The 27100-nt window shown below is 59.4% G+C and overlaps 2 protein-coding genes across 3 annotated transcripts; one reads left to right on the top strand and one right to left on the bottom strand.

Annotated features, from left to right (window-relative positions):
• The first annotated feature begins 16 nt into the window (after positions 1-16).
• Positions 17-8604, top strand: IGFBP4 (insulin like growth factor binding protein 4). The gene is made up of 4 exons (XM_064733504.1): positions 17-422; positions 5955-6109; positions 6226-6360; positions 6642-8604. Exons 1-4 carry the CDS (start codon positions 53-55, stop codon positions 6768-6770), a joined length of 789 nt encoding a protein of 262 aa, XP_064589574.1. The 5' UTR covers positions 17-52; the 3' UTR covers positions 6771-8604.
• Positions 8602-27100, bottom strand: TNS4 (tensin 4). Of its 2 annotated transcripts, XM_064733502.1 has the most exons (13): positions 26981-27100; positions 20047-20667; positions 16352-16778; positions 15802-16211; positions 14907-14993; positions 14365-14484; positions 14035-14127; positions 13708-13785; positions 13287-13358; positions 12181-12349; positions 11817-11885; positions 11570-11596; positions 8602-11054 (listed from the first exon to the last, which is right to left on the bottom strand). In XM_064733502.1, exons 2-13 carry the CDS (start codon positions 20537-20539, stop codon positions 10925-10927), a joined length of 2175 nt encoding a protein of 724 aa, XP_064589572.1. In that variant the 5' UTR covers positions 20540-20667; positions 26981-27100; the 3' UTR covers positions 8602-10924. The 2 variants fall into 2 exon arrangements, with proteins under 2 accessions (XP_064589572.1, XP_064589573.1); XM_064733503.1 differs by lacking the exon at positions 14365-14484.

Below are 27100 nucleotides of genomic sequence, written 5' to 3'. Positions count from 1 at the left end.
CCGCGCCCGCCGCCAGCCGAGCGCCGCGGAGCGGGGCCGGAGCGGGGCCGCCATGCGCCCGCGGCTGCCGCTGGGGCTGCCGGTGCTGCCGGTGGTGCTGGCGCTGCTGGCGGCGGCGGCGCGGCCGGGCAGCGGCGAGGAGGCGATCCAGTGCCCGCCGTGCTCGGAGGAGCGGCTGGCGCGGTGCAAGGCTCCGCAGGGCTGCGCGGAGCTGGTGCGGGAGCCGGGCTGCGGCTGCTGCGCGACCTGCGCGCTGCCCCGCGGCACCGCCTGCGGCGTCTACACCGCGCGCTGCGGAGCGGGGCTGCGCTGCTACCCGCCCCGCGGCGAGCCCCGGCCCCTCCGCACCCTCATGCACGGCCAGGGCATCTGCACAGACCTGGCCGACGTCGAGGCCATCCAGGAGAGCCTCCAGCCCTCAGGTGAGGCGGCGGAGGGGCGGCAGAGGGTGGGTGCCCCCCAGGGTGGGTGCCCTGGGTGGGTGCCTGGGGGTCCTTGGCCCTCGCAGGGGCAGTGGCATGACCCCTGTTGGCACCAACCCACTCCCTGCTCACTCGGCAAGAGCTGTGGACTCTTCCCATACTTAGAGGAAGCTGATAAAAATGATGAGGAGTGACTTCTACACGGAAGATTGTGACAGGGCAAGGGGAAGGGTTTTAAACTAAAAAGGGAAAATTTAGATTAGATGTTAGGAGGAGATTCCTCCCTGAGAGGGCGGTGAGACTCTGGCACAGGTTGCCCAGAATATTTCTGGATGCCCATCCCTGGAAGTGTTCAAGGCCAGGTGGGATGAGGTTTGGATCAACCTCATCTGGTGGAAGGTGTCCCACAGCAGGAGGACAGAACTGGGTGGTCTTTAAGGTCCCTTCCAGCCCAAACAATTCCATGACTCTGAGAGGCAGGATGGGATGGGACAGCACAGGATGGGAATGCAGGGAGCATGTTCCAGGGAGGGAGCAGAGGCAGGCTGCAGGAGAGCTGGCACCAGGGACTCACATTTGTGCCATCCTTACCCACCACGGGCACAGCGGTGTCACAGCCACTGGCACCACATGTGCTGGAGGGGTGAACCTTCACCTGCTGTGCCCTGGCTGCAGCGTGGCCCTGGACCATGGGACAGTGGGACAGTGTCCTGTGAGCACCTGCAGCCCTTGGGGACACATCCCAGCTGCCAGGGAAGCTCCTGTTGCACGGTGACCCCTGGAATGCTGCTGGCAGGTCTGGCTGCACCAGATCTGTTTCCCCCCTGTTTTCCAGGAGGAAACAGGAAAGAGGGCACGGGGCACCTGCTTCCCTCCAGGCAGGGTGTGCTGGGAGCTGTGTGGGAGCTGTGTCTGCCCTGCCAGGCTGGAGGAGCTGCTGCCCGTGTGCTCTGTCTGCCTTGCAGGTGGGGTGGTGACCCCTGGTGCTTGGGCAGGATTTGGGGTCTGAGAGCAGAGCCAGCAGTGGGAACCCACCCCAGAGCTGTGCAGGTCACACCATGGCAATGAAGCTGCTCCCAGGGAATGTGTGTGGGGACCTGGTCCATTGGTGGTCCCCCTTTCCCATCCTGCAGGCTGTGACCAGGATTGTGTCCCCTGAACAATCTGCATCTGGCCTGACCCTGGGTCCCCACGTGGGGTCACTTGGAGCTCCCTGAGGGGCAGAAGGGACAGGAGCAATGTTTGTCCCTGCCCATCTGTGAGGCTGGATCCCACTTCCACTCCCTCCTTGCATGTCTGATCCATGGCAGCTCCTCTGGTGTCCCCGTTGTGATGAGTGCCACTCGTGGATAGGCCCCTCTAACCACCCCTGCTGGGACAGGAGCTGGCTGGGAGTGCTCAGAGCCCCCCTGTCCTGCCTGTCTGTCCTCATCCCACATCCTGCAGGAGCTGTCTGGGCTCCCTGGCCCGGGGCTGCGCCGGTGCTGCCAAGCCCTGTTGGTTTTGGCCGTGCCCCGTGTAATGCAACATTTTTTCCCAGAGCCTTTAGGAAACAGACTTGCATTTTTTCCCTTCCTTCCCGCGGTGTTTTGGCTTGGCTGAGGATGGGTGGGTGGCTATGGCAGCCGGGTCGCCCGCCGGGCACCTCACAGGCAGCAGGATGGGCCAGAGGGCAGCAGGAGCCCTGTGCCCCGGCCAGGATGTGGGCAGGACACCCACAGCAATCAATGCCATCCCAGTGGTACCATCCCAGGGATGGTGGCAGTGTGGGGCTGGGGGCTGCAGGCTCCCACACAGCCCTGCCTGGCACAGCCAGGGCACCCTGGCATGGGCAGTGTCTCTGGTGTCCCCTGGGGACCAGCAGAAGGGAATTAGGTGCCCGTGCAGGGGCAGGGCTGTTCGGAGCAGGTGCCCCCGGCTGTGCCCGCGGCCCCGAGCGGTGCCGGCGGCTGGGAAGCGGTTAACGCGCCTCGTACAGTAAACATTTTGTCTGGGGGCTCTGGCCGGGGGGCTCCGCATTCCAGGGAAGAGGCTGGGATCAGGGGGCCGGGCTTTGTGAGCGGTCGGACACGGCTCCGGCTCCACAGCCAGGAGGAGCCTCTCTGCTCACCCGGGACCTGTGGCACCCACGGGATGTGACCCTCAGGAGGTGAGGAGCAGTGCCTGCTCACCTTACTCGAGCGGGTCTGGGCACCTTGTGCTGGAACCTGGCCCTGCCAGCTCACAGCTGGCTTTGGGATCCCACTCCTCAGCCAGAACCCTGTGCAGGGCCGGCTCCAGAAGGTCCCAGCCCCGTTTTTCTGTCACAGCCGGCGGGTGGTGGTGGCTGAGCCCAAGTGTGGCAGCCAGGAGGAGGTGAGGACATGTTCCCCAGCACACACGATGAGTGATTTAGTGTTGGGTAAATGATTATGTCTGGGAAAACCTGACCCATGGGAGCTGCCTTCATCCCGTGTGGTCTCTGTAAGCTGGGACAGATCCTGTTTCCTTTCTGTGTGCAGTCACTGGGAGGAATGGTGGTGGCTGAGCCATGGCTGGGCAGTGCCAGGCAGGGAGGACAGGCTGGGCTCTGCCAGGCAAGGCTCAGCCATGTCCCATCTGTCCCCTGGGGTGGGGACTCACCAGCACCTGGGTTTCTCCAGGCTGGGTGCTGCTCCTGGCAAGGTTCTGGTCCCTCTGGGCAATCACCTGCACCTGCATTCCTCACTCCCTCTGCTGCATCCTGACCTCCCCTCCCTCGGTCCCACATTGGGCACTGAGGTGGGAGGTGCTCAGAGCACGCCATGGGGACGGGCCAAGCTCCCAGCTGGCATCCCAGGCCAAGGGGCAGTAGGTGCCTGCACCCCTGGCACCCCCATCCCTGGCTCCCCACGTCCTGCCAGAGCCAGCACTTGGCACAAAGAGCACGGCCCTCCCAGTGCTGGTGCCTGCCAAGTCCAGAACCCAGGAAACCAAGAGCCAGCACTGCCACGGTCCTGCCAGGACCACCCACAGGTGACACTGGGGGCGCTGGAAAGGGACATGGAGGGTGCTGGGGCTCACTGTGGCTTGTGCCATGCTGGCCACACACACGTGGATGTCCCTTGTGCCCTTTGAGGCATGTGAGGTCCTTGCTGCTGGGGCTGGTGGCACAAGGGGGAGCGGGGCTGGAGCGGCGGGGGTCAGTGACACTTGTCTGTCCCCAAGGACGCACGCACGAGGTCGCAGGGCTTTGCTGGCTGCCCCAGGCTCTGCTCCCACGGGATCCGCGCGGTGGAGCCGGAGCCCTTCCCGCTCCCTCGGGCTCAGCGCTGTGAATCACAGCCTCGGCACGTGACCAACCTCATTTGCAGCTCCCGTTAATTGAAGGCGATGCTGAATGACTCGTTTGTGTGCCCTGTCCACAGGCCGGCAGGAATCCTCCTCCTCCTCCTCCTCTCGGGACAGTGTTTATGTGTCCAGCGGGGTCAGCCCCCCTTCCCATCCCCTTGGCACCGAAGTGACCAGAGAGGCTTTCCTCGGCCAAATCGGGACCCCCCTACCCTCCATCCCTCCAGGGTGGTGGTGCCCATGCAGAAGTGGCACACTGGGTGGCATCAGGGCAGTGTGGGGAGTGGCAGCTCTGGGCTCCACACGCGTTGCTTTTCCCAAATCTTTGTGCTGAGAATCCCGAATTTTCGGATTTCCAGGGAGGCGAGAGGCTCCCTGAGCTGCTGTGTGTCACTCAGCAGGGGCACAGTGACCCCGAGGGCAGGGAGGGAGGGAGGGATGCTGGAGCTGCCGTGAGAGCCGGGGACCGCGGGTCCCGAGCGCTGTCAGGAGCAGGAGCCGCCTCGCTGCCCGGAGGCACCGGCGTTTCATGTGACCTTATGAAAATGTTATTGGCATCTGGTTTTATTTAAGCCGGGAGATTTGATGCTCTGGAGGCGGCTGGCGGGGGGAGGAGGGAGGTTTGGCTGTGCCGGCCACCGGTGAGGGCTTTCCCTGCGCTGCCTCCCGGTGCTGCCTTTCCACGGCGTGGGAGCGGCGCATGGAGATGCAGGAACTTCGGCACGGTGGTCCCCAAATCTGCCCAGCTCTTCCTGTGTGTCTCCCCACAGGGATACAGGGGAGCAGCATCCTTGCCCGAGCCCCCGAGCTCCCAGCGGGGCTCTGCCACCAGCGCCCCCATTGCGCCACAGCCTCGTGGTTGGTGCCGCCGGGGGCTGGCGCTGGCACCGCTCTGTGCAGGGTCCTGGAGGCTTTGGGCTCGTGTTTCAAATTTCAAGGGCATGAGCTATTTCCTGGAAAAAAAAAATGGACAGATTAAGCAAAAAGCAAATAACACCCACGAGGGAGGGGGCTTTGATTGGGGCTTCGTTCTGGACTTTACCCGGGCCCCCAGGAGCTGGGCCAGGAGCCTGCACTGCAGGGACCGAGGCAAGGGGTGCCGGTGGGAGATCAGGACCGGGATGCTGTGGGGATACAGTGGGCAGGAAGCTGCAGCTCTGACCCCTCTGCCTGCCTGTGGGAAGAGCCAGTGCCAGGTGTCACCCAATGGCCCCTGTGCTGGCACTGTGAGCCCCTGGGTGTGACCCTCGCCAGTGACCACCCTCTGCCTGGTTTGGGAAGGTTTTCCTTGCTGCCAGCTGCAATATTGATTTGTTTAAGCCCAACCCCATGATAACCTCAGCCACTTCCCTGCACAGCCCAGGTGGGCTGGGGGACAAAATACTGCTCGGGCTGTGCCTGACGCAGCTCTGAGCACAGGAGGAACCCTGGATCCTGGGGTGTCCCACATCCACAGAATCTTCACGGGCCCCAAACGAGAGGAACCGGCAGCTTTTTAAAAAGCTTAAGTCACGCCGAGCACTCATCTCATGACGCTCTGTCCAGCTGCCAACATCTGGGCCGGCAGCTTGGCTGCGCTCCTGGCGCAGGCGGGGGTGCCAAGTGCCGCCTTTTGGGATCGGCCCCGCGGGAGATTAACTTTCTTATTCCAGGAATTTCTTCTTTCATGTCTTGGCGAGGGCCGTTCCCCGCAGCAGAGCACGGCTCCACTCCCGGCCGTGGCGCCCGGTGCCGCCCCGGGCCTGGCGGGGGCTCAGCTCCGCCCCGGTGCCTCCACTGCCACTGCAGCTCCTACAGGCGGATTTTGGGAGGCACCGAGGGCGTCCTGGAGCTCACTGTCTGTGTCTCGGCTTCCAGGCCTGTAGCTCCAGTGCTGTGGGTGAGCACCTGGTGACATGTGGCTGGCAAGGGCACAGCCAGACCCAGCACACTGGAGCCACTGCCCAGCACTCGCAGCGGGCATTTGTGACCCTACAATAACAGACACACGGCAGAATAAGTTGTTAGTTGTGGCTAATGAGAAGGAAAAACTCCCAGGAATCTTTCCCAGTGCTGCAAGGAGCAGCAGTGCAGTGGCAGGGGCAGGATGTACCCAGGGCTGTGAGTGACACATGGGGTGACCAGAGATGGTGGCGTGGCACCTGCCAGAAACCACCTGCCTCAGAGTGGAAATGTCACTGTGGACATCGTGGCACTGAGCCCCCTTGGTCTGTGTCTTTGCAGAGAAAGAGGAGATTGACCACCCCAACAACAGCTTCAGCCCCTGCAGCATCCACGACCGCAAGTGCCTGCAGAAGCAGCAGGCCAAGAGGGTCAACAACGGCAACAAGATGCGCAGCAGCGGGAGCCCTCAGCACCGCGAGGACACGCGGGTCATGGTGAGCCCCAACAGGGCTGGGGAGGGCAGGGAGGGTGCTCCAGGGTCGGGATCCTGTGGCTCAGGGCCAGGAGGATGTGCCAGCCCTTCGACCAGCTCAGGCCTCCCTTTCCCCAGGCACAGGGCTCGTGCCAGAGCGAGCTGCACCGGGCGCTGGAGCGGCTGGCGGCCTCGCAGACCCGCACGCACGAGGACCTCTACGTCATCCCCATCCCCAACTGCGACCGCAACGGCAACTTCCACCCCAAGCAGGTAGGATGGGCTCTGAGCTACCACAGGGCACTGGGAGGGGCACTTTGCAGAGCCAAGGTGAGGCTGGGAGGGGGGCATGGATGGAGGGGACAGTGACAAGGCACGGCAGAGCCTGCCTGGCTCCTGGCTTTGGTGGGGATCACCCTTTGGGTGCTGGGGGCCCTTTCCAAAAACCCCAGGTGGGATGGGGGTGGTAAAGCCCCAAAGAGAGCTCCTGGTTGGGTTGCCAGGCAGCCCGTGGGGTCCAGGCTGGGTGTCCTTGACCAGAGCCATCCCCACAGTGTCACCCGGCGCTGGACGGGCAGCGGGGCAAGTGCTGGTGCGTGGACCGCAAGACGGGCGTGAAGCTGCCGGGCTTCCTGGAGCTGAAGGGGGACTTGGACTGTCACCAGCTGGCCGACAGCATGTGAGCGTCACCGCGGTGGCCCCGCGCCGTGCAGGGCCAGGACCCCCAGCCGGGGCTGCCCAGGAGAGGAGGAGAGGGGACGTGACCGCTGAGCAGCGCCGGGGGAGCCCGGGGTGCGCCTGGGATGGCACCCGCGGCACCGCCATGACCACTACCAGCCACCGCCAGGGACCCAGCCCGGCCCCGAGCGCCTCCACCCCGCACGGACAGGCCTTGGATGATGCTGCCCCGGTGGGGTGGGTGGGGGGCACCCCTGATGCTGCTGCTGCTGCTGCCCCGTGGTACCCCCGGTGTTCAGCCTGGCCCCGCAGGTGACCTCGCACACCTGGCAGCTCGGGGGGCGCGGTGGCAGCGCCGCATTTGCAGCTCAGTGCCCTCCATGCCACACCTCTGCATGGGCAGCAGCAGAAGTGCCTCATTCTGCCCTCCCTGGTGGCGAGAGGCTGCCCAGGCAAGGACTGGGGGGCCTGGAGAGACCCCCCTGCCTGCATCCCACCCTGGTGTGTGTGTGTGAAGGGCAGTGTGGCCACTCAGAGCAATAAGAGACCTTCCCCGACCCTGCTGCAGCCCCCCAGCCCCACAGCCCAGGACCTCCTCCCCATGGCCCAGCCCAATCCCACTCCCTGTGCAGGGACAAAGCCTCCCATCCATCCTGTCTCCCCTTCCTCCCTCCTGGGGTGAGGGGGTCGGAATCCCCAGGCAAACAGCATTGAGGGGAAGGTGGAGGGGTGAGGGATGCCCAGGAAACACATCCCAGGGGGAAGAGCTTCTTTTGGTTTGAGATTTTTCTTTCTTCCCCAAAATTTAGTATTTAAAAAATGCTGTTGGTGGGAATCTAATAAGTGGCTGTGTGGCCCCAAGGCTGGAATTCTCCATGCCCTGCAGTGATGGCTCCTCTTTTCTTGGCCAATGTGACAAAATTGGGATGGATTCTGGAATGTCTCCATGATGGGATCTGCACATTTCACCAGCGCAGTGTTTTCAGCTGAGAAATTGTCACTGGTATTTTGTACCTGGTTTTTCTTCTGGGATGGAAATTTTTCACATAAAAACACCATGGAAATGTGCCAAAGACAGATGGGACATCCCCAGTCCCCTCCTGATCCACCCTCTGGCTCCAGCATGGCCTCAGTGGTTCGGTTTTGGTTTTCCATGTGGATTTGTCCTGTCCGAGGCCCCCCGATGGGAACGAAGCGTTTCAGTTTTAGTGAAACACCCTCTGCCCTCCTGATCCCTGCCTGCCCCGTGCCCTGCCAGGTCCCTGCCTGCCCTGGCTGCCCATGGCCCTGCTCACACACAGCTTCTAAACTGAGTCCATTCACCAGGACGGTCCTCGGTGGGGAGGGGGGTCCCTGTCCCTGCCACCCCTCAGAGCCCCCGCACCAAGAAAGGGATTCCGGGGGCCATTCCCAGTGCCAGCCCCAGTGCCAGCTCCAGTGCCAGCCCCAGTGCCAGCCCCCATGGCAGCACCACAGCAGGACACAGTGCAGTGACAGCGCCAGCCTGGTGGCCTCGGCCCCTCCCGGTCTGCACCAGGGCGGGTCCAGCAGAGCCTTTCCTGGTCTGGGGGCTCCTGGCAATGCCCCAGGGCACGTTCTGTGTCCTGAGGGCTCCAGCATCTCGTAGCGTCTCTCCTGTAGTTTAGGGCTGTATTTACACACCACCATGTACCAGTGTCCCCCACCCCCAGCGTGTCCCCTGGAGCCCAAGGGGTCCCTGTCCGTCCCTCCCGGGCCAAGCCCGTCCCATCAGATTCCCGTGTAGCACCGACCTTTTACAGTACACTTGAACCTTTGTATCCTCAAAAAAAGGTAATTACTGTATTTAATTTCCCGTTATTTGACGTGTTTCTGTCGAGTGTGTTTTTATCTTTTATGGCTTTAAATTATGGGAGGGGAGGGAGGGAGGCAGAGCAGGAATGAAGGGTATCCCACTGGTGTGGGCACAGCTCTGGTCAAGGGCCTGCTCTGGGTTTGGGGTTCAGCAGCCCTGCAAACCCAGGAGCCCACGAACCTCTGGAAGATCTTCCCTGGGCAGGGATGGGGTGGGAAACAATTAATTCCTTGCTTCCTCATGACTCCCGGCTCAGTGTCTCCACGGTGCCACCGGGAGGATTGTCCCTGTCGCCCTGCACAGCGCCACCGAGCAGTGGCGGCGGCGCCAGCCCGGGGAGGGGACCCTGGACCGGCTTCAAAGTTCAGGGGCACACCGGGACAGGCACCGGCTGCTCCAGGGACGCGGGCTCCAGGCCAGGCAGTGCTGCTGCCCGAGGCGCATGTGTGGGTGCCTGCTGGTGCCAGGGCATACCGGGCACCTGCAGCTCGGTGTTTGGGGAGGGGGTCAGGATGCAGGCAGGAGATGCCCAGGCACAGGAACTGTGACAGCTGCGCACTTCCTGGTCATGGCTCCACTCTGTCCCAGTGTCTACAGCCAGTTGTGCCCGGGGTCATGGCTCAGGAGCTCGCTGAGCCCGTGTTTGGTGGCTCCCGGGGCTGGCAGTGCCACCGGGGCTGGTGCCAGCCGGATGCCGGAGCGGGGCTGCGGGAGGAGCTGGCGTTGTACAAACAGCACCGGGATGGGCTGCAGCCAATGCAGACAGCCCAGAAATCTGCTGGCATGGCAGATGGGCCTCCTGGAGCCCAGCCCCGTGCCCTGGCCCTGTGTTGATGGCTACCAGGGCTGGCTGGGCTCGGGGAGCAGCACAAACCCCCAAAGCACTGTGGGGAGCCAAAGTCTGTGCCCGTCCCCATTCCCAGTTGCTGGTCCTGACCAGCAAAATGATAACAACAGAGTTGTTGCCCGCTCTGGGGGTCCTGGGGCTGCCCCAGGGTCTCAGGGCTCAGGACCCACAGCCGAAGCTGCCTGTGACCTTGGGGAGCTGCTGCCCCTTGGTCCCTGCAGCACGATGGGGACAACAGAGGCACCTGAATCCCTTGGGCACCAGCTCCTGAGCCCACCCTGCAGTGCTGGGCTGTGGTTCAGCAGAGTTCAGGGCACAGGAACTGGGGGGACAAAGCTGCTGCCACCTCCTCTTAGTGCTCCATGTGCTCCCCCTGCAGTGACCCCAATATCTGTTCTGGTCATTGCCAAGAGTGGCCACAGCTGGACCTGCTCCACAGCCTGGCTGGAGCCCTGGGTGCCCTGGGTGCATCTGTTCATCTGCTCTGGAGCACAGCAAATGTCTGCATTGCTGCCATCCTCGAGGTGTTATTGAAAAATATTCTACTGCTTTATTGAATACACCCCTGCGAGGGTTTGTTAACATGGGGGCCCAAATGAAACCAAAGCAGAGGCACCAAATGAGAAATAAGGTAGAGAAGAGCGTGGTGGCCTCAGAGCTGCTTTCTGCTCTGAGCTACAGCATGAGCTGACCCTTCAGCTGCTGCAGATCATGGCAGCACCATGAGTCTTCCTCGAGGCCCTGCCAATTTACGTCATCTGAGAACCCGGCCCAAATTCAGGCAAGTCATTTCCAAAAACCCGAGGATGTTTCACTGTCATGGAAATGTCACCATTTATTTCCCAGCTCTCGGCAATGCTGGGAGGTCGAGCCCCGCCCGCAACCCCGCACTGCGTAAAAAGGGCAGGAGAATTTCCCAGCACCAGGAAAAATGCGCTGCTCTGTCAATTCCTGCCTGTGGATGCTGCTTGCTCCTCGAGGCAAGCAGGTTTCCAGCAGGACTTAGTCATTTTATACACTCTGATTTGCAAAGCTGCCTCTTTGTGCTGCTCAGGGGGGCGATTCCTCCCCCAGATTTTCCCTCCTGCAGCACTGGGGGGTCAAGGCTGAGTCCCCAACTCAGTTCAGCTCCATGAGCTCCCCCAGCCCAGGGCACCTCATGGCTGGTGGAAACCCCAGCCAGAGCATTGTGGTCCTTCAAAGCAGAGAGTCCACCTGAGGGACAGTGGTTCCATAGAGAGCACAGCTCCCATCCCTTCCCCAGGGCAGCCAGTGCCCCATGGAGAGGCTTGGAGGAGCATCTCATCCCACCAGAGCTCAAAGTCTTTAGCTGAGGCTCCTGATGTGACGGTGCATAACAAAAAAATTCGAATTACGTGCTGTTGCCAAAATGCAACCCAGAAGCAGGAGAAGGGGAGCAGGAGAAGCTCAGCAGTGTGTGGGCAGCTGCTGGCCCTGAGTGTCCCAGGGCTGTGTCCCTATGGGCTGGGCAGGAGCTGGCGGAGCCGGTCGATGACAAGGGACACGGGCTGCAGGGTGTCGTACTCTGCAAACAGGTGACAGAGGTTCTCCGAGTCTGTCTGGCTTTTGGCCACGAACCCGAAGATTCTTTGGGAAAGAAAAGAGGCTTATTCAGTTTGCATCCAGGAATCTGAAGGAATAGGCTGAAACCAGCCCAGCCACAAAGCCAAATCCCAGTTCCAGCAATTCCACCTTGGCCCGCTCCCCAATCACGTTTCCTTGGAAGCCAAGCAGCCGGGAGGAGCATTTTTGGCAAGGCTTCCCCAGCTGTGAAAAGATTCTTGAGCACAAGGTAGAGCCAGATATAAACTCACTTCCTGAACCCAGCACAAGTCCCTGGGAAGGCTGTGGGATTTGGATGAGGGGTTCTGCATGAGGGGATGTGGAAAACTGGCCTCAGCCAAACCTCTCATCCAAACCCCCCCAAAAAGCTTCACCCATCAGTCCCACGCCTCATCCTGCCACCATGGTAACTTCTATCACATCCCCTCCTCATTTTTTGAGCTCATTCTTTGCTGCTCTGCAATGCAGCCACTTCCCAAAGCAGCAGCATTCCCCCGGATTCCAGCCCCCCACCCCACGCAGGAGGTCCCTGCTCTTACCTGGAGGACTTGCAGTACTTCTGCCACCTGGGGGAAGAACAGAATTGGAGTTGCTCAGAGGCTGATGTTTAACTCATTCCATCAGCTGCAAAGCCAAGGGTTATGTTTAGATCCACCCCAGCAGGGCGTGCCCAGGGCAGTTTTATGGGATTTGGGATCTGAATTGGTGCAGAGGCACTGGGAAGCACAGGGAAGGGAGCACAGCAGTGGTGGGTGGTTCTGACAGGCATGGCTGCCCAAAACTCACTTTCTGTTCTCAGGGTCCATCCCACAGAACCTGATGGCAGCCAAGGGGTAGTGTCGCCTGAAAAACACCCTGGAAGAGGAGAGGGAATCGTTAGGGAAGGGGCTGGGAAAGGACATGAATTTGCAAATCTAACCCCTGTTGTGCGAGACTGAGGGTCTCAAGGCATCCCAAAACCCCAACCCTGAGTACAGCTGGTTCCCTTGATGCCACCAAACCCAGCACCCCTTGCTAAGGTGCCACACCCATCCCTGCATGGTGACACGGATTTGTCCAACCAGGACAGGTTTTCCTGAGGCTGGGAGGTGAGGAGGGAGCTGCCTCTCCATGAACCCCCCCTCATCCCTTGGCCCATCCAAGCTCTTACTTCCTCTGGACGTCGGTCAGCGTGACGCCCTGCTCCGTCACCCTGAAGTGCACCAGGGCTGGGGTGGGCAGCGTCTCCAGCTCCAAGGTGCAGGAGATGCCCTTCAGGATGGCTGGGGCTCCTGTCAGCGTCTCCACGTTCACCGAGTTGAGGTACAGGACGTTGCACACTGCAAGGACAGCACGGCTCAGCACGGATGTGACCCGGGCCAAAGGGTCCCAGGGGTCATCCTGCAGATGCCTCACATGGACCCAGGTCAGGTTTGTTTTGACGAAAATTAAAAAGATTTGGTGACTCAGAAATTCTTCGCTAATTTAGTTTGGTTTGCTTTAATTCTTCGCACTAATTGTTGTAAAAGTCAAAGTATTTAATTTCCCGTTTCTAAATGTCACATTTGCTGGGTTTTTTCTTTTCTGTTTATTACATATTTCCTTTAATGAAAAGCAGAAATACCCCAAGCTAACCAAGGGCTGACGGCCAACCTAAAACATGACATTTCAGGCTGATTGAGCTGTTTAAAGGGCTGCTCTGGGTCAAACTAAACTTTCCAGCCTGCCAACTGATTTTTCAGAATTTCCAGCAAAACAAAGCAGTCCCCAGCTCCCCAGCCTGCGTTGTGACCTGTCCGTGTGGTCTCCTGCCCCTTATTCTTTGCTCTCACCTGGAGCCCACCCAGGCTGAGGTGCACAGACCCTTCCCCATCCACAGACCATTCCCACATGTGCCCCACAAGGGAATTTCACCAGCCCCTGATTGCCCACCCCTCTCCTAAAGCTCCAGCTGTTCCACCCCATTGAAGCCCATCAGGAGAGAGGCTTAAAAATAAGGAACTCTTCAAAACTGTGGAACCCGGGGGTCTTTTATCAGCCTCATGACCTCCAGAGCTGTGTTTTCAAGCGGCTTGAGGACTCAAAGTTTCCCTTCCTTAAAAATATCAGGTTTCCTTGCAACCCAGGGAAAAATCTGCAGAAATCCTGCAGCTATCTGCAGCCCCATGGGGAAGCTGGAGGGGGATGTCAGTGCCCAGCCCTGCACGGGGGTGACCTGCTGCTGTCACAGTGTGCCCGAGGCTGTCCCCAGAGCCAGCAGCCGGCTCCTGTGCTCACCTGCAGCTTTCCTGGCCAGGGCCGGGGCAGGTTCAGGGGCGCAGTCAGGGCTGTCCAATCCATCAGCGAGATCTGCACAAAGGACAAGCAGGAGCAGTGATGCCACAGGCCAGGCTGAGCTGGTCACCTCTTTGGCCTTTCCTTATCTCACAAAAGACACTAATTGCAGGGGTTTAGAGCAGTAATTAACTCAATTGTGCTTCATTTCCCTCTCCATTCACCTCTGATCTCCCACTCCCACTTCCCTTGCCCCCAGCGGAAAGGAGCCGCCGCCCTCCTGTCCCCAGGTCCCCGCTCCACCTGCAGCCAGGGGAGCAGCCCCTCGCAGGCACCTGGGGGTGCTCAGACCCCTCCCCAGGCCAGGACCTCGCCCACCTCCCCGGGGCAGCGGGAGGAGCCTCCCTCCTGCCGCATCTCCTACCTCGGGTGGGGATGCTGAGCTTGCAGGGCAGCGCCAGAGGGGTGATGGAGTGCTGGTAGACGAAGGCAGAGAGGCTCCCTGCAGTCAGAATTGTGAGTTTAGGGGAGGGGGCTGCTGCCTGGAACCCCCCACCCACACACCTGCAGCAGTGTCCCAACAGGGAGATCGTGTTCCTACTTTGGAGCTGCCAGGGAAATGCAGGCAGGACCTGGGGTTGGGGGGTTCCTGTGCTGGCAGGTGGGCACCACATTCACCTGGTGCTTCCAGGGGCTTTGGGAGCAGCTCCTGGCGCTGCCAGGGCTGCTGTGGGCACAGCACCATCCTTACCAAAGTACAGCTCCTCGCTGGCGCCCTTCAGGTGAACCCCTTTGGTGGAGGACTCGATGAGGAAGTGCCTGACGAGGTCACTGCTCTCCTCACCTGCAAGAGGAACCACAGTCAGCACCAGCAGTGGCCCCAGTGCCACCGTGCCACCCCAGAGTCCTGTCCCAGGGCATCACTGGAGCTGCTTTGTGCCACCACCATGGTGCCAGTCCCTGTGAGAAGAGGGCACACACAGACTCTCTGCCACACACCACAGTGCTGTGGCTTCTCTGTGGCTTTATTTTGAGTAATTTCAGCAAAACCCTTGAAGCAGCCCCCCAGGCACCCCCTTACCTGTGTGGCTGCCCGAGGGGGAGCCAGGAACCTTCATGGCCAGCCCGAAGGAGCCCCGGAAGGAGGTGCTGTCCCTCACCAGGAACGCGCCCGGCTCCTTGTCCTTCAGCAGCTGGATTGCTGTCAGAGCACAGAGCACAGGCAGGGGCTCAGCCAAGCACAACGGGTGGGAGCTGCCTGCCCTGTGCCCTGCTGCTCTGCAGGGAGTCTTGCAGCCTCCTTGGCTGCAGCAGCTCTGGAGCGTGTGCCAAGGACATGCACACATCCCTGGTGTGGCACCAACTGCAGGGCCCTGCCTTGGTCCCATGGTCCCTGCAGCCCTCAGGACACTCAGCTCCTGCCCAGGCCATGCTGTGTGATGGGCAGGACAAGCTTTGCTGGGAGTGGAGGACACAGAGGGGCGGTGACACAACCCTTGAGAGGGTCCCTCCACACCCACCAGCCCCCAGCAGGATTTGATTTGCCCCCACTGTGTCCCCACAGGGACACTGGGGAGCTCTGGGGACAGGCCAGAGCCCGAGTGGGGTCACACCCTGCCTCACCTCGGTCCCTGCTGATGCTTGGCTTGAACCAGAATTTGGAGGTGTCCATCACAAACTTCATGGTGGGCTGCCCAGCCTTCAGGGGACCTGCAAGAGAGCACGGGGTGTCAAGGCCAGCAGGAACCTGAAGGACCCCCACAGATGGCAGAGCCCAGCAAAGACATTTCTCCCTCAGGGTGGCCAGGGCTGAAGGTCTTTCAATGCTTTTGAATCCTTTCCTCCTCACTCCTCAGAATAGCTCGTTCTCCATGCAATTATCTCTCTTGGCAGGCTGCGATGTAGAGCAGAGAGGGTCACATGGAATCCCCTGGCAGTGCCAGCCTGCCCAGCCCTGCACAACCCACTGGACCATGGGATTTACACCAGGGTCTGACCCACACACCCTCTTGCTATTCCCACAAGGATTCCAATTAAAACCCTCTGCCCTGAGAGCTGCCTCTGCTCATCTCCCCCAGAGAACAATAGCCCCAGTGTCTGCCCTTGAATGAGGGACCTTGTGAACCCTGGTGCCTTTTGGTGTCCTCAGAGCCAACGGGAGCCCCAGCCCCTCCTCCCAGCCTGCTCTGGGTCTGCAAACAGCACAGAATGATGTTCCTCATTCTCAGGTGCTATAAATAGGTGCATCTGCATCTCCTGGAGGGAGCAGAGCATTCCTGGCTGCTGAGCCCACGTCCCAGGACACCGGTGGGCAGAAAGCTGAGCCCAACCCTGGGTCACCACCCCCAGCCTGGAGACCACCTGGACCATGGGGAGACACAGCCAGCACCTCTCATCCTTTGTGTGTATAAGCAGAGGGAATATAACCAGCTAAAGCAGAGGGAAAATGGGCTTTGCCCCCCCGTTTCCCAGCAGTTTTGGGCCGTGCACTGCCCCCCACCCTGCCCTGTGTACTCACTGTCTGAGAGGCAGCTGAGGGTGGGCGCTGACTGAGCGTTGTTCAGGCCCCCCAGCCTCGAGGCCGGGTTGCAGCCGGCCAGGGGGGGCTGTTTGGCAGAGCTTGGGGGGGCTCTGGCCATCGGGGGGGGTCCATCCCCTTGTTCCAGGCACCCGTTCACCAGCAGCACCGGGATGTCGGCAGCAGAGGTGAGGATGGAGGGGGGGCAGCTGCTGGCCTGGCCCTTCTGGGCCAGGGAGGCGCTGGGGGAGCTGCCTGCCCGCGGCTGGGGGGAGCTCTGGCCAAAAGCCTCCCTGGGGTGAGCCACGATGCCCGAGGAAGGGGAGCAGGGGCTGCCCAGGGAGCTGGAGGGGGACAGGGAGGCAGCGGCTGAAGCGTCGGAGTCGTCGTTGTGGAGCGAGTGGGTGCTGCTGCAGGAGGGAGACAAAGCACACATCAGGGGGTGTTCACACACAGAAACCATGCCAGCCACTGCACCAACCCTGCAGGGCATCACCAGGGAGTGAGGGACTGCCCTGTGGCCCTTCCAGCGGGCACAGGTGGCATTTACCTGCCCAGCATGTAGCTGGTGTCCGAGCCAGGGCTGGTGGAGAGCTGGGACACCCAGCTGCCCCTCTGCTGGGCCCTCAGCACCTGCACGGGCTTCAGCAGGTTCTCCACACCTGGGGAGGTGCTGAGGGCTCCGGGGCTGCAGGAGGCCGTGTCTGTGTGTCCTGCCAGGCACTGCCAGGGAGCGCTGCTGCTCTCGGCTGCTTTGCTGCTGCTCAGCGCGGCCGGCTGGGGACTCGGGGGTCCGGGTGGGCTGGAGAAAACCACGCTGTCACCAGAGCTGTATTTGCCTCCCAGAGCCCCTTTTTGGGGCAGAAAGCTGCTGGTCTGAGGGGACCTGGAGAAGGGGGTGCCTGAAGGGCTGGGGGAGCCCTGTGGCAGGTCAGGCCCCGTGGCTCTGCCCGGTGTCAGCTCTATGTACTTGATGTCTGCAGAGAGAGAAAGAGAGAGAGAGGAGATCATGAAGGATCTGGTGTGCAAGCTGGGTTCCTCAGCAAAGCTCTGTGAGGAACATGTGTCTGTTGTTCCTGCTGGGAATTTTGGCTCCCTCTCTGCAGGGCTGGGGGTCCAGCAGAGTGTTGAGACCCTGAGAGGGCTGATTGCTCACAGAGCCCAAGGTGAGGTGAGCCCCCCATGCTGGCAGGCTCCCAGGGAAGGAAGGGGTTACGTGCGGCCATGTCTGGCTGCTCAGACCCCCCTCGCCAGCATTACCCAGCCAGGACCTGCTGGGACCTGCAGCCAGAGGAGGGTGTTCCCTCCAGCAGCTGCTCTGTTTGTACCTGACTCAAGAGAAAAACACCTGGCTGCTCCCCCCGGGGTGACGTCAGGTTCGGAGGGTGGCCCTGCGCACCCTGGGCAGAGGGGAGGTCACCTGGGCCCAGGTACAGCTGGGGCAGTGACAAATCCATGTGGGACAGGGGCAGGTAAAACATTCCTGGTGTACAGGACCAGCAAGCACAGACCTGTCAGGGGCTGGCTGCTCCCTCCTCCTTTCTCCCACCCTGCTCAGATCTCTCTGCAGCAGTCTCTGTGCCTCTGTCCTGCTCTGGGATTCTTTCTGCTCACAGCCAGCCCCTCCACTTGCCATTAGTGACATGAGAACACACCTGACAGCATCTCCTGTCCAACACCCCCAGTGGAACCTCACAGCCAGCACCAGGAGAGCCTGGTGCACATCAAATCCAGGCTTCCTTGGACAAAGCCAGCATTTCTGGCTGAGCTGGAAGAGCCCTTTTAGCAACTCAGACTTGATTTGAGTGCTTGCAGCATGGCAGATTCATCACATCCCAGGGGAGCTGCTGCTGTGGTTAATCACTTAATCACCCCAGAGCCAGAGGTGTGCTCCTCCCTTCCAGCCTGGACGTGCCCAGCTTTGCTTTCAGCTCCTGCTCCTTGCCCTGCCGTGGAGTTCAGCAAAGCTCCCCTTCTCAAAGGTGTTTCTCAGAGAGGGAAAATCCTTTTTGCTGCAGCAAACACAAACTGCTCTGACAGCCCTGAGCTCCCTGCCCGTGGTGTGACAGGTCCTGATGGACCTGCTGGCCCAAGCACCAACCTGAGCTCTGGGGCACGGAGCTGGGTGAGCAGGAAAAGCACAGGGCTGTACTGAAGTGATTCCCTGAGCCCCTTTGTGCCAATCCCAGCAGAAAATTGGATAAACACAGCCAAGGAGGCGCTGGGTGTGCCAGGAGGGCTGGTCCCCAGTGGGGACACAGCTGGATCATGGCAGGACAGAGCCAAAGCCAGCTCCTCCAATGCCCAACCTGGGGGCAGCTCTGTGTCTATGTGTCCTGGCACCAGTGCTCAAACCCTTTTGTCAATATCTCCCCAAAATGAGAAAGAAATGGGGATTTTAATTGTTTTTTAAAGAACTGACAAGAGTCTGTGCACCAGGCTCCTGAGGCCTTTTACCTCCTACTTCTCTGCCTTTGCTCCTCTTATCACCTGTGGTTAAACCTCAAATATTTGCTCAAGACCTTGGCAAGTTTTCCAGCATCAAGGAGTGGCAAAAGTGCCACAAACACGGAGCCCAGATAGCACGCAAGCCAAGCTCTGAGATCTCCTTTCTCCTCTAGGATCTACAAGGATCCAGAGGGAATAGAGCCTCTCATGAAGGTGCCTCCTGTTGCTGCAGCATTTCATAGATTGTGCTGAGCTGGAAGGGGCCCATCAAGATTGAGTTTAAAGCTTCCTCATGTTCTCCACTAAAAAAGACAAGAACAGGCCCCTCTCACCTCTCTTGGGCACCATCAGTCCCTGCCACCCTCACACCAGGGCACAGGTTGCAGGGCTGGAGCAGGTGAGTGAACACTGCATAATGGGAGGAAGTTTGCGTTAAAAACCAAGAGCTGTTAAAAGAAAATGAAAGCTGGAGTGAGGCCTTCCCCACTGAATTCATGGCCAGCTCTCCAGATGTTCAGTTCCACGCTTGCAGCCAGGTTCTCCAGACCATCAGCACGTTACCTGTGGAGCTGCTTGGGGCTCCAGCCCCTGAGCAGTGCAATGGGTCAGGCACAGAGCAGCCAGAGCTGGATCTGCACTTTGGCACAGTGTTTTATCTGCAAGGCCACCCTGTCCGTCCCAGCAGGAAGCAGACACTGTCTGCTCTGGAATTGCCTGGCTCCTGCAGGGCTGCTGCCTTGCACACCCTCACACCCGCCTCATCCTTCTCCCTGTGTCTGCATGAGGGCTCAGGGAGAATTTAATTTGGTTTTTTTTTTGTCTTTAACATCCCCGCGTTTGACCTTGCTGTGGGCCACTGATTGTTGAGGTATTTCCATGTGTAAAGACAAGGATGGGCAGAAAAGCTTTTGGGAAGCTTGAGGCACCTGAAGCACCCTGAACTGTCCTGTCAGCAGTGTCAGCTCCCCATATACAGAGTGTTGAACACCCAAAATGAGCAGGAGAGCCCAGGCAGAAATAGCTGGATCACAAATCCGAGTTTGGGCTGCAGGGATGGCAGGGAAGAGCTGCACAAGGGGTCACACAAGGCACTGTGAGCAGAGGCAGGGCTGGTATGTGCTGCTGGTGCCTTGCCTATGCCAGGTATGCTGCCCAGGGAGTGCACAAGCCCTGGAAAAAGAATTTCCCTGGCACAAGGGTTGGGAACACTTAAATGGGATGGTTGTGCAACACTCGATACCTTAGCCCAGGGCTCTGGAAATCTGGCTGCAAACCCATGAGCTCCCACAGGTCAAGTGTGACCCTGGCAAAGGCTCTGCTGCCCTTGAGGGGAGCAGGGCCCTCACTGGGCACCCAGAGCCCGTCACTGGTGGTGACAGCTGGGATTAGAAGTTTTCCAACAGCTGCAAGTCCCATTTGTGGTGAGAATTGTTTTCTTCAAACACAGGGAAATGGACATCAGGTAGAACTAAAAGCTGTTTTCCCTGGTCCTTTCTGCACCCCTTTGAGCTGCTTGGACATGAGAAATGTCAACAGTGATCAGGGCAGGGCTGGGGAAGCACTGGGGTCAGGCAGAGCTTGGATACCCAATTCTGGATTGTTATTATGGAGCCCTGATGTCAGGACACTGATCCCCCTGGGGACAGCAGGGAATGTCCCTGGTGCCCATTTCCAGCCTCCTCAGGAGCACAGGACCTTCTGTGGGTCCAGGGCACAGACATGTGCCTAACCAGGCTCTGATTGTCACCAGATGGGAGCTTTGGTGGCTCCACAGCCCGAGCCCTTCCTTTGCCTCACCTATTGCCTCCTGCTCCTGCTTCTTGGTGGCCACAGTGTCCCCCTGAGCAGCAGGCTGGCCTGCAGCCCTCACTGGCCTGCATGGCAGTGGCTGGAAGGTGGGATCAATCTCCAGGATCATCTTGTTGAGAGTCTCTATGGTTATATCCAGGGAGGGAGACATTGGCTGATCCTCAGGGTCCGTGCTGCTGCTCTCCTCCTCCTTTGGCTGGCTCAGCACAGGGGGTCTCTCCAAGGAGGAATTCTGCTGGTCCTTCCCCTGCGTGTGAGCAGCCAGATGCTCTGGCAGGGGCTGGGCTCCATACCTGGGGAGCAGGTGAGCCTTGGGGTGCACCATGGAGGGGGGGTCAGTCCAGGTTTCTGTGGAGTAGTAGACGTACTTGCCCGGCAGCCTGGGGTACCCGGCTGGGTGCAGGCTCTTGCTTTCCTCCGGTGAGGAAATGCACACAGTCTGCCCAACACGCAGCACGTGGGATTCTATGACCTGGGACATGCTTTGGTTTTCTGCTTTCACAGCTCAGAGGCCAAGGGAAACCTCCTCCTTCTCCTCTTCCTCCTCCTCCTTCCTCCAGCAGGGACCTCAGACCCCGTCTTCAATCCAGTCTCCAGCGGAACAGGAATCTGAGGAATGCAGAGAGGAGTGGTTACACAGGCATGCCCCAGGCAGGAGCCGGCTCCAAATCCCCGTTTTTATGGACTTTTCCACTGGAGTGAAAGCTGGAATTCAGCTCATATGAAATCAAGTCCCCCTGTGCTGCTTTTCCAGCCCCTCCAGCCTCTGCTCCCGGTGCCACAGCGCAGCCAGGCCAGCACATCAGAGGCTGGTTGGCAGCAGCTCTTCAGGATACAGAGGCCTAAAATGGAATCCTGCCTTTATTTGCTTATTTTTCTGGATTAAGAATGAAATGAGGGCTCTAGCAGCCTTCCCATGGGACCCTGACCCCCAGGAGCCCTGTGGGGCAGAGAGCTGGAGCTGCCTGCCAGGGCAGTGTCCTGCAAGGGGGTGTACAGCTAATCCAGGATTTCATTTTCCTGGTACAACACAAGTCTGGAGGCCTGTGGACGTGGCTGCTGCCTCAGTGGTGGTGCTGCTTGAGGAATCTGACTGCAGATAGGCTCTGAATACTTTGCTTTAGGCAGAACGTGTTTTTTTATTCCCCATTATAAACCCCTATGGAATGAGGTTGGCTTCACTCAGAGGTCTGGGGAAAAGGGTCCTGGGATGCTGTTTGGAGGTGGGGAAGTTGTTCTGCTGCATCAGCAATCAAATGGGGTTCCCCCAGCTGCTGCTGGGCAGGAGCTGTCCCTCTCCCACCTTCACTCCTTTGCCTTGGGATGAGGACAATAACCCTGCACCCCTCTGTACCCATTTTGGCAGCCCAGATCTCCTGTTGGGGACACCCAGGCCCAGCACAGTCCCTGTGCCAGCACCACACCATCCTCTCTGGTCCCTGGGGAGGGCAGCACTGCTGGGGACCACGGGGGATGCAGAGATCCAGAGGCAAAGCTTTGCTGGCAGGAGTTAATGCTCCCACTCCACATCCTGTGCGGATCTGGTGTGTGACACTCACAGAGGGGTACACTGTCACAGACATCTTTTATGAAAAATCCTTTCCTTAGGATTTTTTCCTCCTGAGAAGTTGAGAGGCCTCAAGAAAAATGTAAACATTGATTATCTGCTGCTGTGGAATGCAACAGGTAGATCTTGGATTGGCCCATGTTAGTTGTTTTAATTAATGGCCAATCAAAGTGGAGAGAGTCCGAGCCACAAGCCTTTGTTAGCATTCATTCTTTTTCTATTCTTAGTTCACCTTCTGACAAAATCCTTTCTTCTATTCTTTTTTTAGTATAGTTTTAATACAATATATATCATAAAATAATAAATCAAGCCATCTGAAACACGGACTCAGATCCTCATCCCTTCCCTCATCCTAAGGCCCCTGTGAACACTCTCACAGTACACTTAATAAAATATTTGTCCTGCCCTGCACCAGCCTCCAGTGACAGACTTATTTACTCTCTTATCCCGGGCTGATTAACGATGGAGTCACAGGATTAGGAAGCAGACACGTTGCTCGCAGGCAGTCCCCGAGCCCCGTGGGCGCGGGCAGGAGCTGGGCTGGTGCCCTGCGTCACCGCCCGTAATCAGTGACTAATTACCCTGCCAGGTGTCAGAGCAGGAGCGGGGGGTGCCTCCAAGCAGGGCAGCTCTGCCCTGCTCAGTTATATAACCCTGGAGAAGCCCCATATATTGCTAGAGAGACACCCGGGCTCATCAAATGTCGGGAATTCGAAGCAGAACATCGCTGCTGCTGTCAGCGCCCAGCCCCGGGCGAGTCAGGGCAGGCAAAGCCTCTCCAGGGCTTCCGAGAGCTGCAGGAGTGAATAAATACCTGAACCCCGTTCACCTCGCTGCCAGCCCGGCCCCCGCCGTGTCTCCTGAGCCTCTGAGGGGTTTCAGTCCCGGCAGCGGGAGCAGGGCTGTGCTGCAGCAAGGGAAGCACCTCTGGAGCCTGAATTAGACAGCTCTGAATTGTTGCTAATTATTCCTAGAGGTGGGAGCCCCTGGGAATTCGGGGCTGTGCTGTTGCAGCCAGGTCTGCCACAGTTCCCAGAGGGGATGGACTGAGGCTGGAGTTGGTTATCCCTGTGGAAGGGATCTGCCAGAAATTGGTGATGGGTAGGGGGCTGCAGGTGGTGGGGTCCCTCCTCTGCAGCAGTGCCACAGCCCACAGTGCCCTCCCTGCTGGCTGTGCCATGGCCAGCACCAGCCCCTGGCTCTTCCTTGGCATTCCCAGAGCCCAGCACCAGCCCCTGGCTCTTCCTTGGCATTCCCAGAGCCCAGCACCAGCCCCTGGCTCTTCCTTGGCATTCCCAGAGCCCAGCACCAGCCCCTGGCTCTTCCTTGGCATTCCCAGAGCCCAACTCCAGGGCACACTGGTGCAGGAGCAGCCTGGCACCAATCCCCCCTTCCCCCTTTCCATGCCAGGGCTCTGCCCACAAAGTTTTTGCCGCCTAAGGAGTGACAGGACTGCACCAAGGGGTGCAGGTCAGAGCCCAGGTAAGCAGATGCCCACCTTGAGGAGCCACCCAAGGTCTCCTGGCACAGGGCACCATGTGCCACAGCAGTGCCAGCTCTGCGTGAGAAGCTCAGCGTGGTCCCAGGCTCGGAGGGAGCGTTTGTTAAATATAAAAAGCAGAGTCATTCCAGGTCAAAAACACAAGCGAGATGGAGTGAAAATTGGATTCTCCCCTGGGGAGAAGAACTGCCTGGCTCCAGTCAGCATCCACAAGACAAGGCTGGTTTTAATTTAAGTAGGTACAGAAATAACGTGCAGGATGCATGAACCGGGTCTGCCGGGGCCTCCAGGAGCATGCACGCAACAGCTTCCCTCCTTTCTTGTACTCCTGCCCTGAGTTTTTGATCTTTCTCAAGTGTGATGCTGCCAGAATTAGCCTCCAAACCTCATTTCTCCTCCCTTCCCTGCTCTGGGTTGAAGTGAGAGCTCTCCCAAGCTCCTCAGAGGAATTTGGAGCCTTGGCTCTTGTGCTTGGAGGAGCAAAGGGGAAGGGCTGAGGTGAAGGAGGAATCACAGGGTGGCTGCTGGCCACCAGTGTGGCACAGGCAAATGCTGCCCACAGAGATCAGGAGCTCCCCAGAGCCACAGGGAATGGGCTGGGCAGGGTCTGGCTGTGCCCCTGGGCAGGGAAGAGAGGCCAGGCATGGGCACAGGTACCACACCGTGCCATGAGCCATGCCCTGGGCTCTGTGCCCTGATTCTGGGGCAGAATCAGAGGAACCCCAGCATTGCTGCCTAGACAGGCTGGTTCAGCCAGGCCTGGGAGATCCACTGGCTGCATGGAAATTCCAGGGAAGGAGCTCTGCTGTCTCAAGGCTAGCACAGAAAGGGATGGAAATAAACTGGCACAAACACAGCCAGACTGGAAATGGCAGAGCTTCTGCTACTGGAAGCAGACTGTAGAACAGAACTCTGTCTAAGCTGAAGGGGACAAGTCACAGATTTCACAGGCAGTTGGACACTCTTAGAAAGTCCTCAGTGAGGCACCTGGAGGTGCAGCTCAGCCCAGTAACCCCAGCTTTTGGCGGAGGTAGGAAAATGAGCTGGGCTGGGGGTGTTAGACTGGGACTGGAGCACCCAGGTGGGGCAGGGGGTGGGGTGCTGGGCTTGGGGGGCTGCAGGGCACAGGGTGCTGTGTCTGGAGGGCTGCAGGGTGCTGTGTTTGGGGGCTGCTGTGTTTGGGGTGCTGGGTTGGAGGCCTGCAGGGTTTGGGTGCTGTAGGGCACAGGGTGCTGTGTCTGGGGGCTGCAGAGTGCAGGCTGCTGGGTTTGGGGGGCTGGTTTGGAGGCTGCAGGGTGCAGTGCTGTGTTTGGGGGCTGCAGGGCACAGGGTGCTGTGTCTGGAGGGCTGCAGGGTGCTGTGTTTGGAGGGCTCAGGGCTCTGCAGGGCACAGGGTGCTGTGTTTGGAGGGCTCAGGGCTCTGCAGGGCGCGGCTCCAGGCTCGGGTGCCCCGGGGCCAGGGCGCTGCGGGCACACCCCGATCCCCGCCCGCCCTTCCCAAAGCCCCGGGCACGGCTCAGCCCCGCCACAGAGCGAGCCCGGGGATGCTCACAGAGCAAAGTCCCTCCTGTTTCCTCTGCAGGAACCCCCCAGCCCCTCTGCGGGCACCGGAGCTGGCAGCGCTGCCCCTCAGCATCACCGGCAGCTGCGGGTGCGCTGTCCCAGCGCGGTTATTTGGGGCTCAGACACCCGAGCCGGGACACGGCCTCGCTCCCTGCTTGCGCAGACCCCAAAACAGCTCCGGCAGCTGCCAAGGCTGGTTTGTTTTCCCTCGCAACGTGAGCCCTGGGAGCCTCCCGATGACAAGGCTGTTACACATCCCCTGGCCAGGCAGGGCAGAGGGAACTGCTGGGACACCCAGGATTTCCAGAGCTCATTACACGCGGTTTAATCTCTGCGGGCGGCTTGCCTGGATTAGAGGGGCGTGCTGAGGGGGCCGAGGAAGAAAGTTCCCATGGTTATGCTGTGTTTTGCCTGCAGAGCAGGGAGAGCCACGGTATCACATGGCAGATATTGATATAGCCCAGCTCCGAGGGGTTCCAGCACCTGGTGCCCCGAGGAGGGGCTGACCAAGGGGGATTTTGTCAGAGCCTCCTCCCTCTGTCAGATACAAGCATTTAGGAGCCTCAGCAGCAAGAAAAATAAGCGTTTATGAAATCCCAGACAGCATCTTGGTGTCTGCCCAGCCCCTGGAGCTGCACCATGGCGCGGCATCCACACGAGCAGTGCCAGAGCAGGATGTGGGGCAGCGAGAAACCCTCCAGTGCAACCCGAGAGCATCCCCAGCAGGAGCCACCCACCCCCAGGGACCACCCCCCCTCCCAAAGTGCTGCTTGTTTAGCAACACTTCAGACTTCTGGAAGGGTCTCCGGGCTTTTGGAGGCGGCGGGTTGTCAGGAATGTTGAAATCGCTGCTCCAGCAGCTCCCCCTCCCACTGCCTTACAGCCTTTTCCTCTCCCGGGACAGCTCCTTCCCCTCTGGCAAGAGCTTCTCCGGGCACAAGAGCAGCGCAGAGCCTGCTGCTCCTTTCCAAGAGAGGTCCCAGCACAGCAGCAGAAGTTTCCCCTCCCCTCTTTGTGTGTGAGCAGTTGACATGGAGGGGCTCAGGGACAGCAGGGCCTTTAGAGCAGGGTGTCTGTCTAAAAATAGGCTAAATTAGCAAATCCTAAGAATGTTGGAGATGAGTTACAGCAACAGACACTAACGAGCTGGGATGTTTCTTCTCTGAGACCATGGGAACATCTCCCTGCAGCCCTTGTGGGACTCGCGGGCAGCATCAGAGCAATCTGCAGTGTGAGAGGCTCCTTCCCTGCATTTAGGGGGTGACGAAGCGGGGGAGAGGGTGGCAGCTGCTGCACGGGGGGCTCTGCACACTGCAGGTGTTTCAGAAGGGCCCTGAACACCTGTGCTGGCCTGGGCACATCCCCTGTAGTGCACAGGGCTGCAGCCAGGCCTGGAAACCTCATGGAGAACATGCTTCAGGTTCTTCCCTTGGCTCCAAGCAGTTGAGGTGGGACTAGATGAATTTCCTCCCCTCCCCAGACTCCATTTTCCTCCCAATACACCCACCCACGCCAGCAGCAGATCCAAGCACTCCAACCTGCACAGTTTCTATGCCATCCTGCAGATAATCCCCTTTCCTCTGACACAAGCACGGAGGCCCTGAACCTGGTTTTGGTTTCGCAGCATTTTTGGTTTCACAGCACGGGGTTAATGACCCCATTCCCTGTGCTTTGACCTTCCTGCCTGGCTGTGGTTCAGTGGCACCACACAAACCTCTGCCCCCACATGGCACTTTTATTGCCTCCAACTCTCCACAATTCCCACAGCACAGCCTCCCACGGGCAGGAAGGAGACACTGGAGCTCACAACCCCAGCCACTTCACCTCAGCTGAGCTCACTCGAGGCAGAGCAGGGAACATGCACTGGGACACATGCACAGACAACAAACACCACTGGGAATCTTAAATAGGCTTCCAGAGGGTCAGAAAGGTAATTGCTCGTGTCATAAACCCCACGGACTACTGAGAAAACCTCAGCTAGAGCAATATGCATAATTCCACAGCACTATCCAGCTGCCTTCCCCACCCTGCATCACCACCGCTCAGTTCCTGCCCCCTGGCAGCACTGAACAACCACATCTTGTCTTATTTGAGATCCCTGAGGAGCAGATTCCTCCCGAGGCAGGAGAATAACCCCCAGCTAAATGCAAAGCAGCAGCAAGAGGAGATGGAAGGGAGGAATTGATACGAGCTGCACCAGCATTAGCATGAGAACTGAAAGGGAAATAAAAGGACTTGGAAGAGGCAGGGCAGAGGCAGAGCTGGCGCTGGCAATCAGCACTCGGAGGTACCTGGGCTGGTTATCCCCGCTCCTGCGCGGCTCCTCGGCAGCACCTCAGGCACCTGGAGCTCATAAACCACAAGGGTGGGTCCGTGCAAGGCCCGGCTCCTGCGGGAGCTGCGATTTAACG

This window comes from Zonotrichia leucophrys, chromosome 27 (genome assembly GCF_028769735.1).
Source record: "Zonotrichia leucophrys gambelii isolate GWCS_2022_RI chromosome 27, RI_Zleu_2.0, whole genome shotgun sequence".
In the NCBI taxonomy this organism is placed as follows: Eukaryota; Metazoa; Chordata; class Aves; order Passeriformes; family Passerellidae; genus Zonotrichia; species Zonotrichia leucophrys.
Note: the sequence above shows the minus strand (reverse complement) of the source record. Positions and strands in the feature narration are given on the sequence as shown.

Excerpts from the sequence above, each read along its gene's own strand:
- IGFBP4 (XM_064733504.1), top strand. The coding sequence starts at position 53 with ATGCGCCCGCGGCTGCCGCTGGGGCTGCCGGTGCTGCCGGTGGTGCTG. Across the intron at positions 423-5,954 it reads GGAGAGCCTCCAGCCCTCAG|AGAAAGAGGAGATTGACCAC; the intron begins GTGAGGCGGCGG and ends GTGTCTTTGCAG. Across the intron at positions 6,361-6,641 it reads GCAACTTCCACCCCAAGCAG|TGTCACCCGGCGCTGGACGG; the intron begins GTAGGATGGGCT and ends CCATCCCCACAG.
- TNS4 (XM_064733502.1), bottom strand. The coding sequence starts at position 20,539 with ATGTCCCAGGTCATAGAATCCCACGTGCTGCGTGTTGGGCAGACTGTG. Across the intron at positions 14,128-14,364 it reads CCCCTCGGGCAGCCACACAG|GTGAGGAGAGCAGTGACCTC; the intron begins GTAAGGGGGTGC and ends TTCCTCTTGCAG. Across the intron at positions 13,359-13,707 it reads GCTCAGCATCCCCACCCGAG|ATCTCGCTGATGGATTGGAC; the intron begins GTAGGAGATGCG and ends TCCTTTGTGCAG.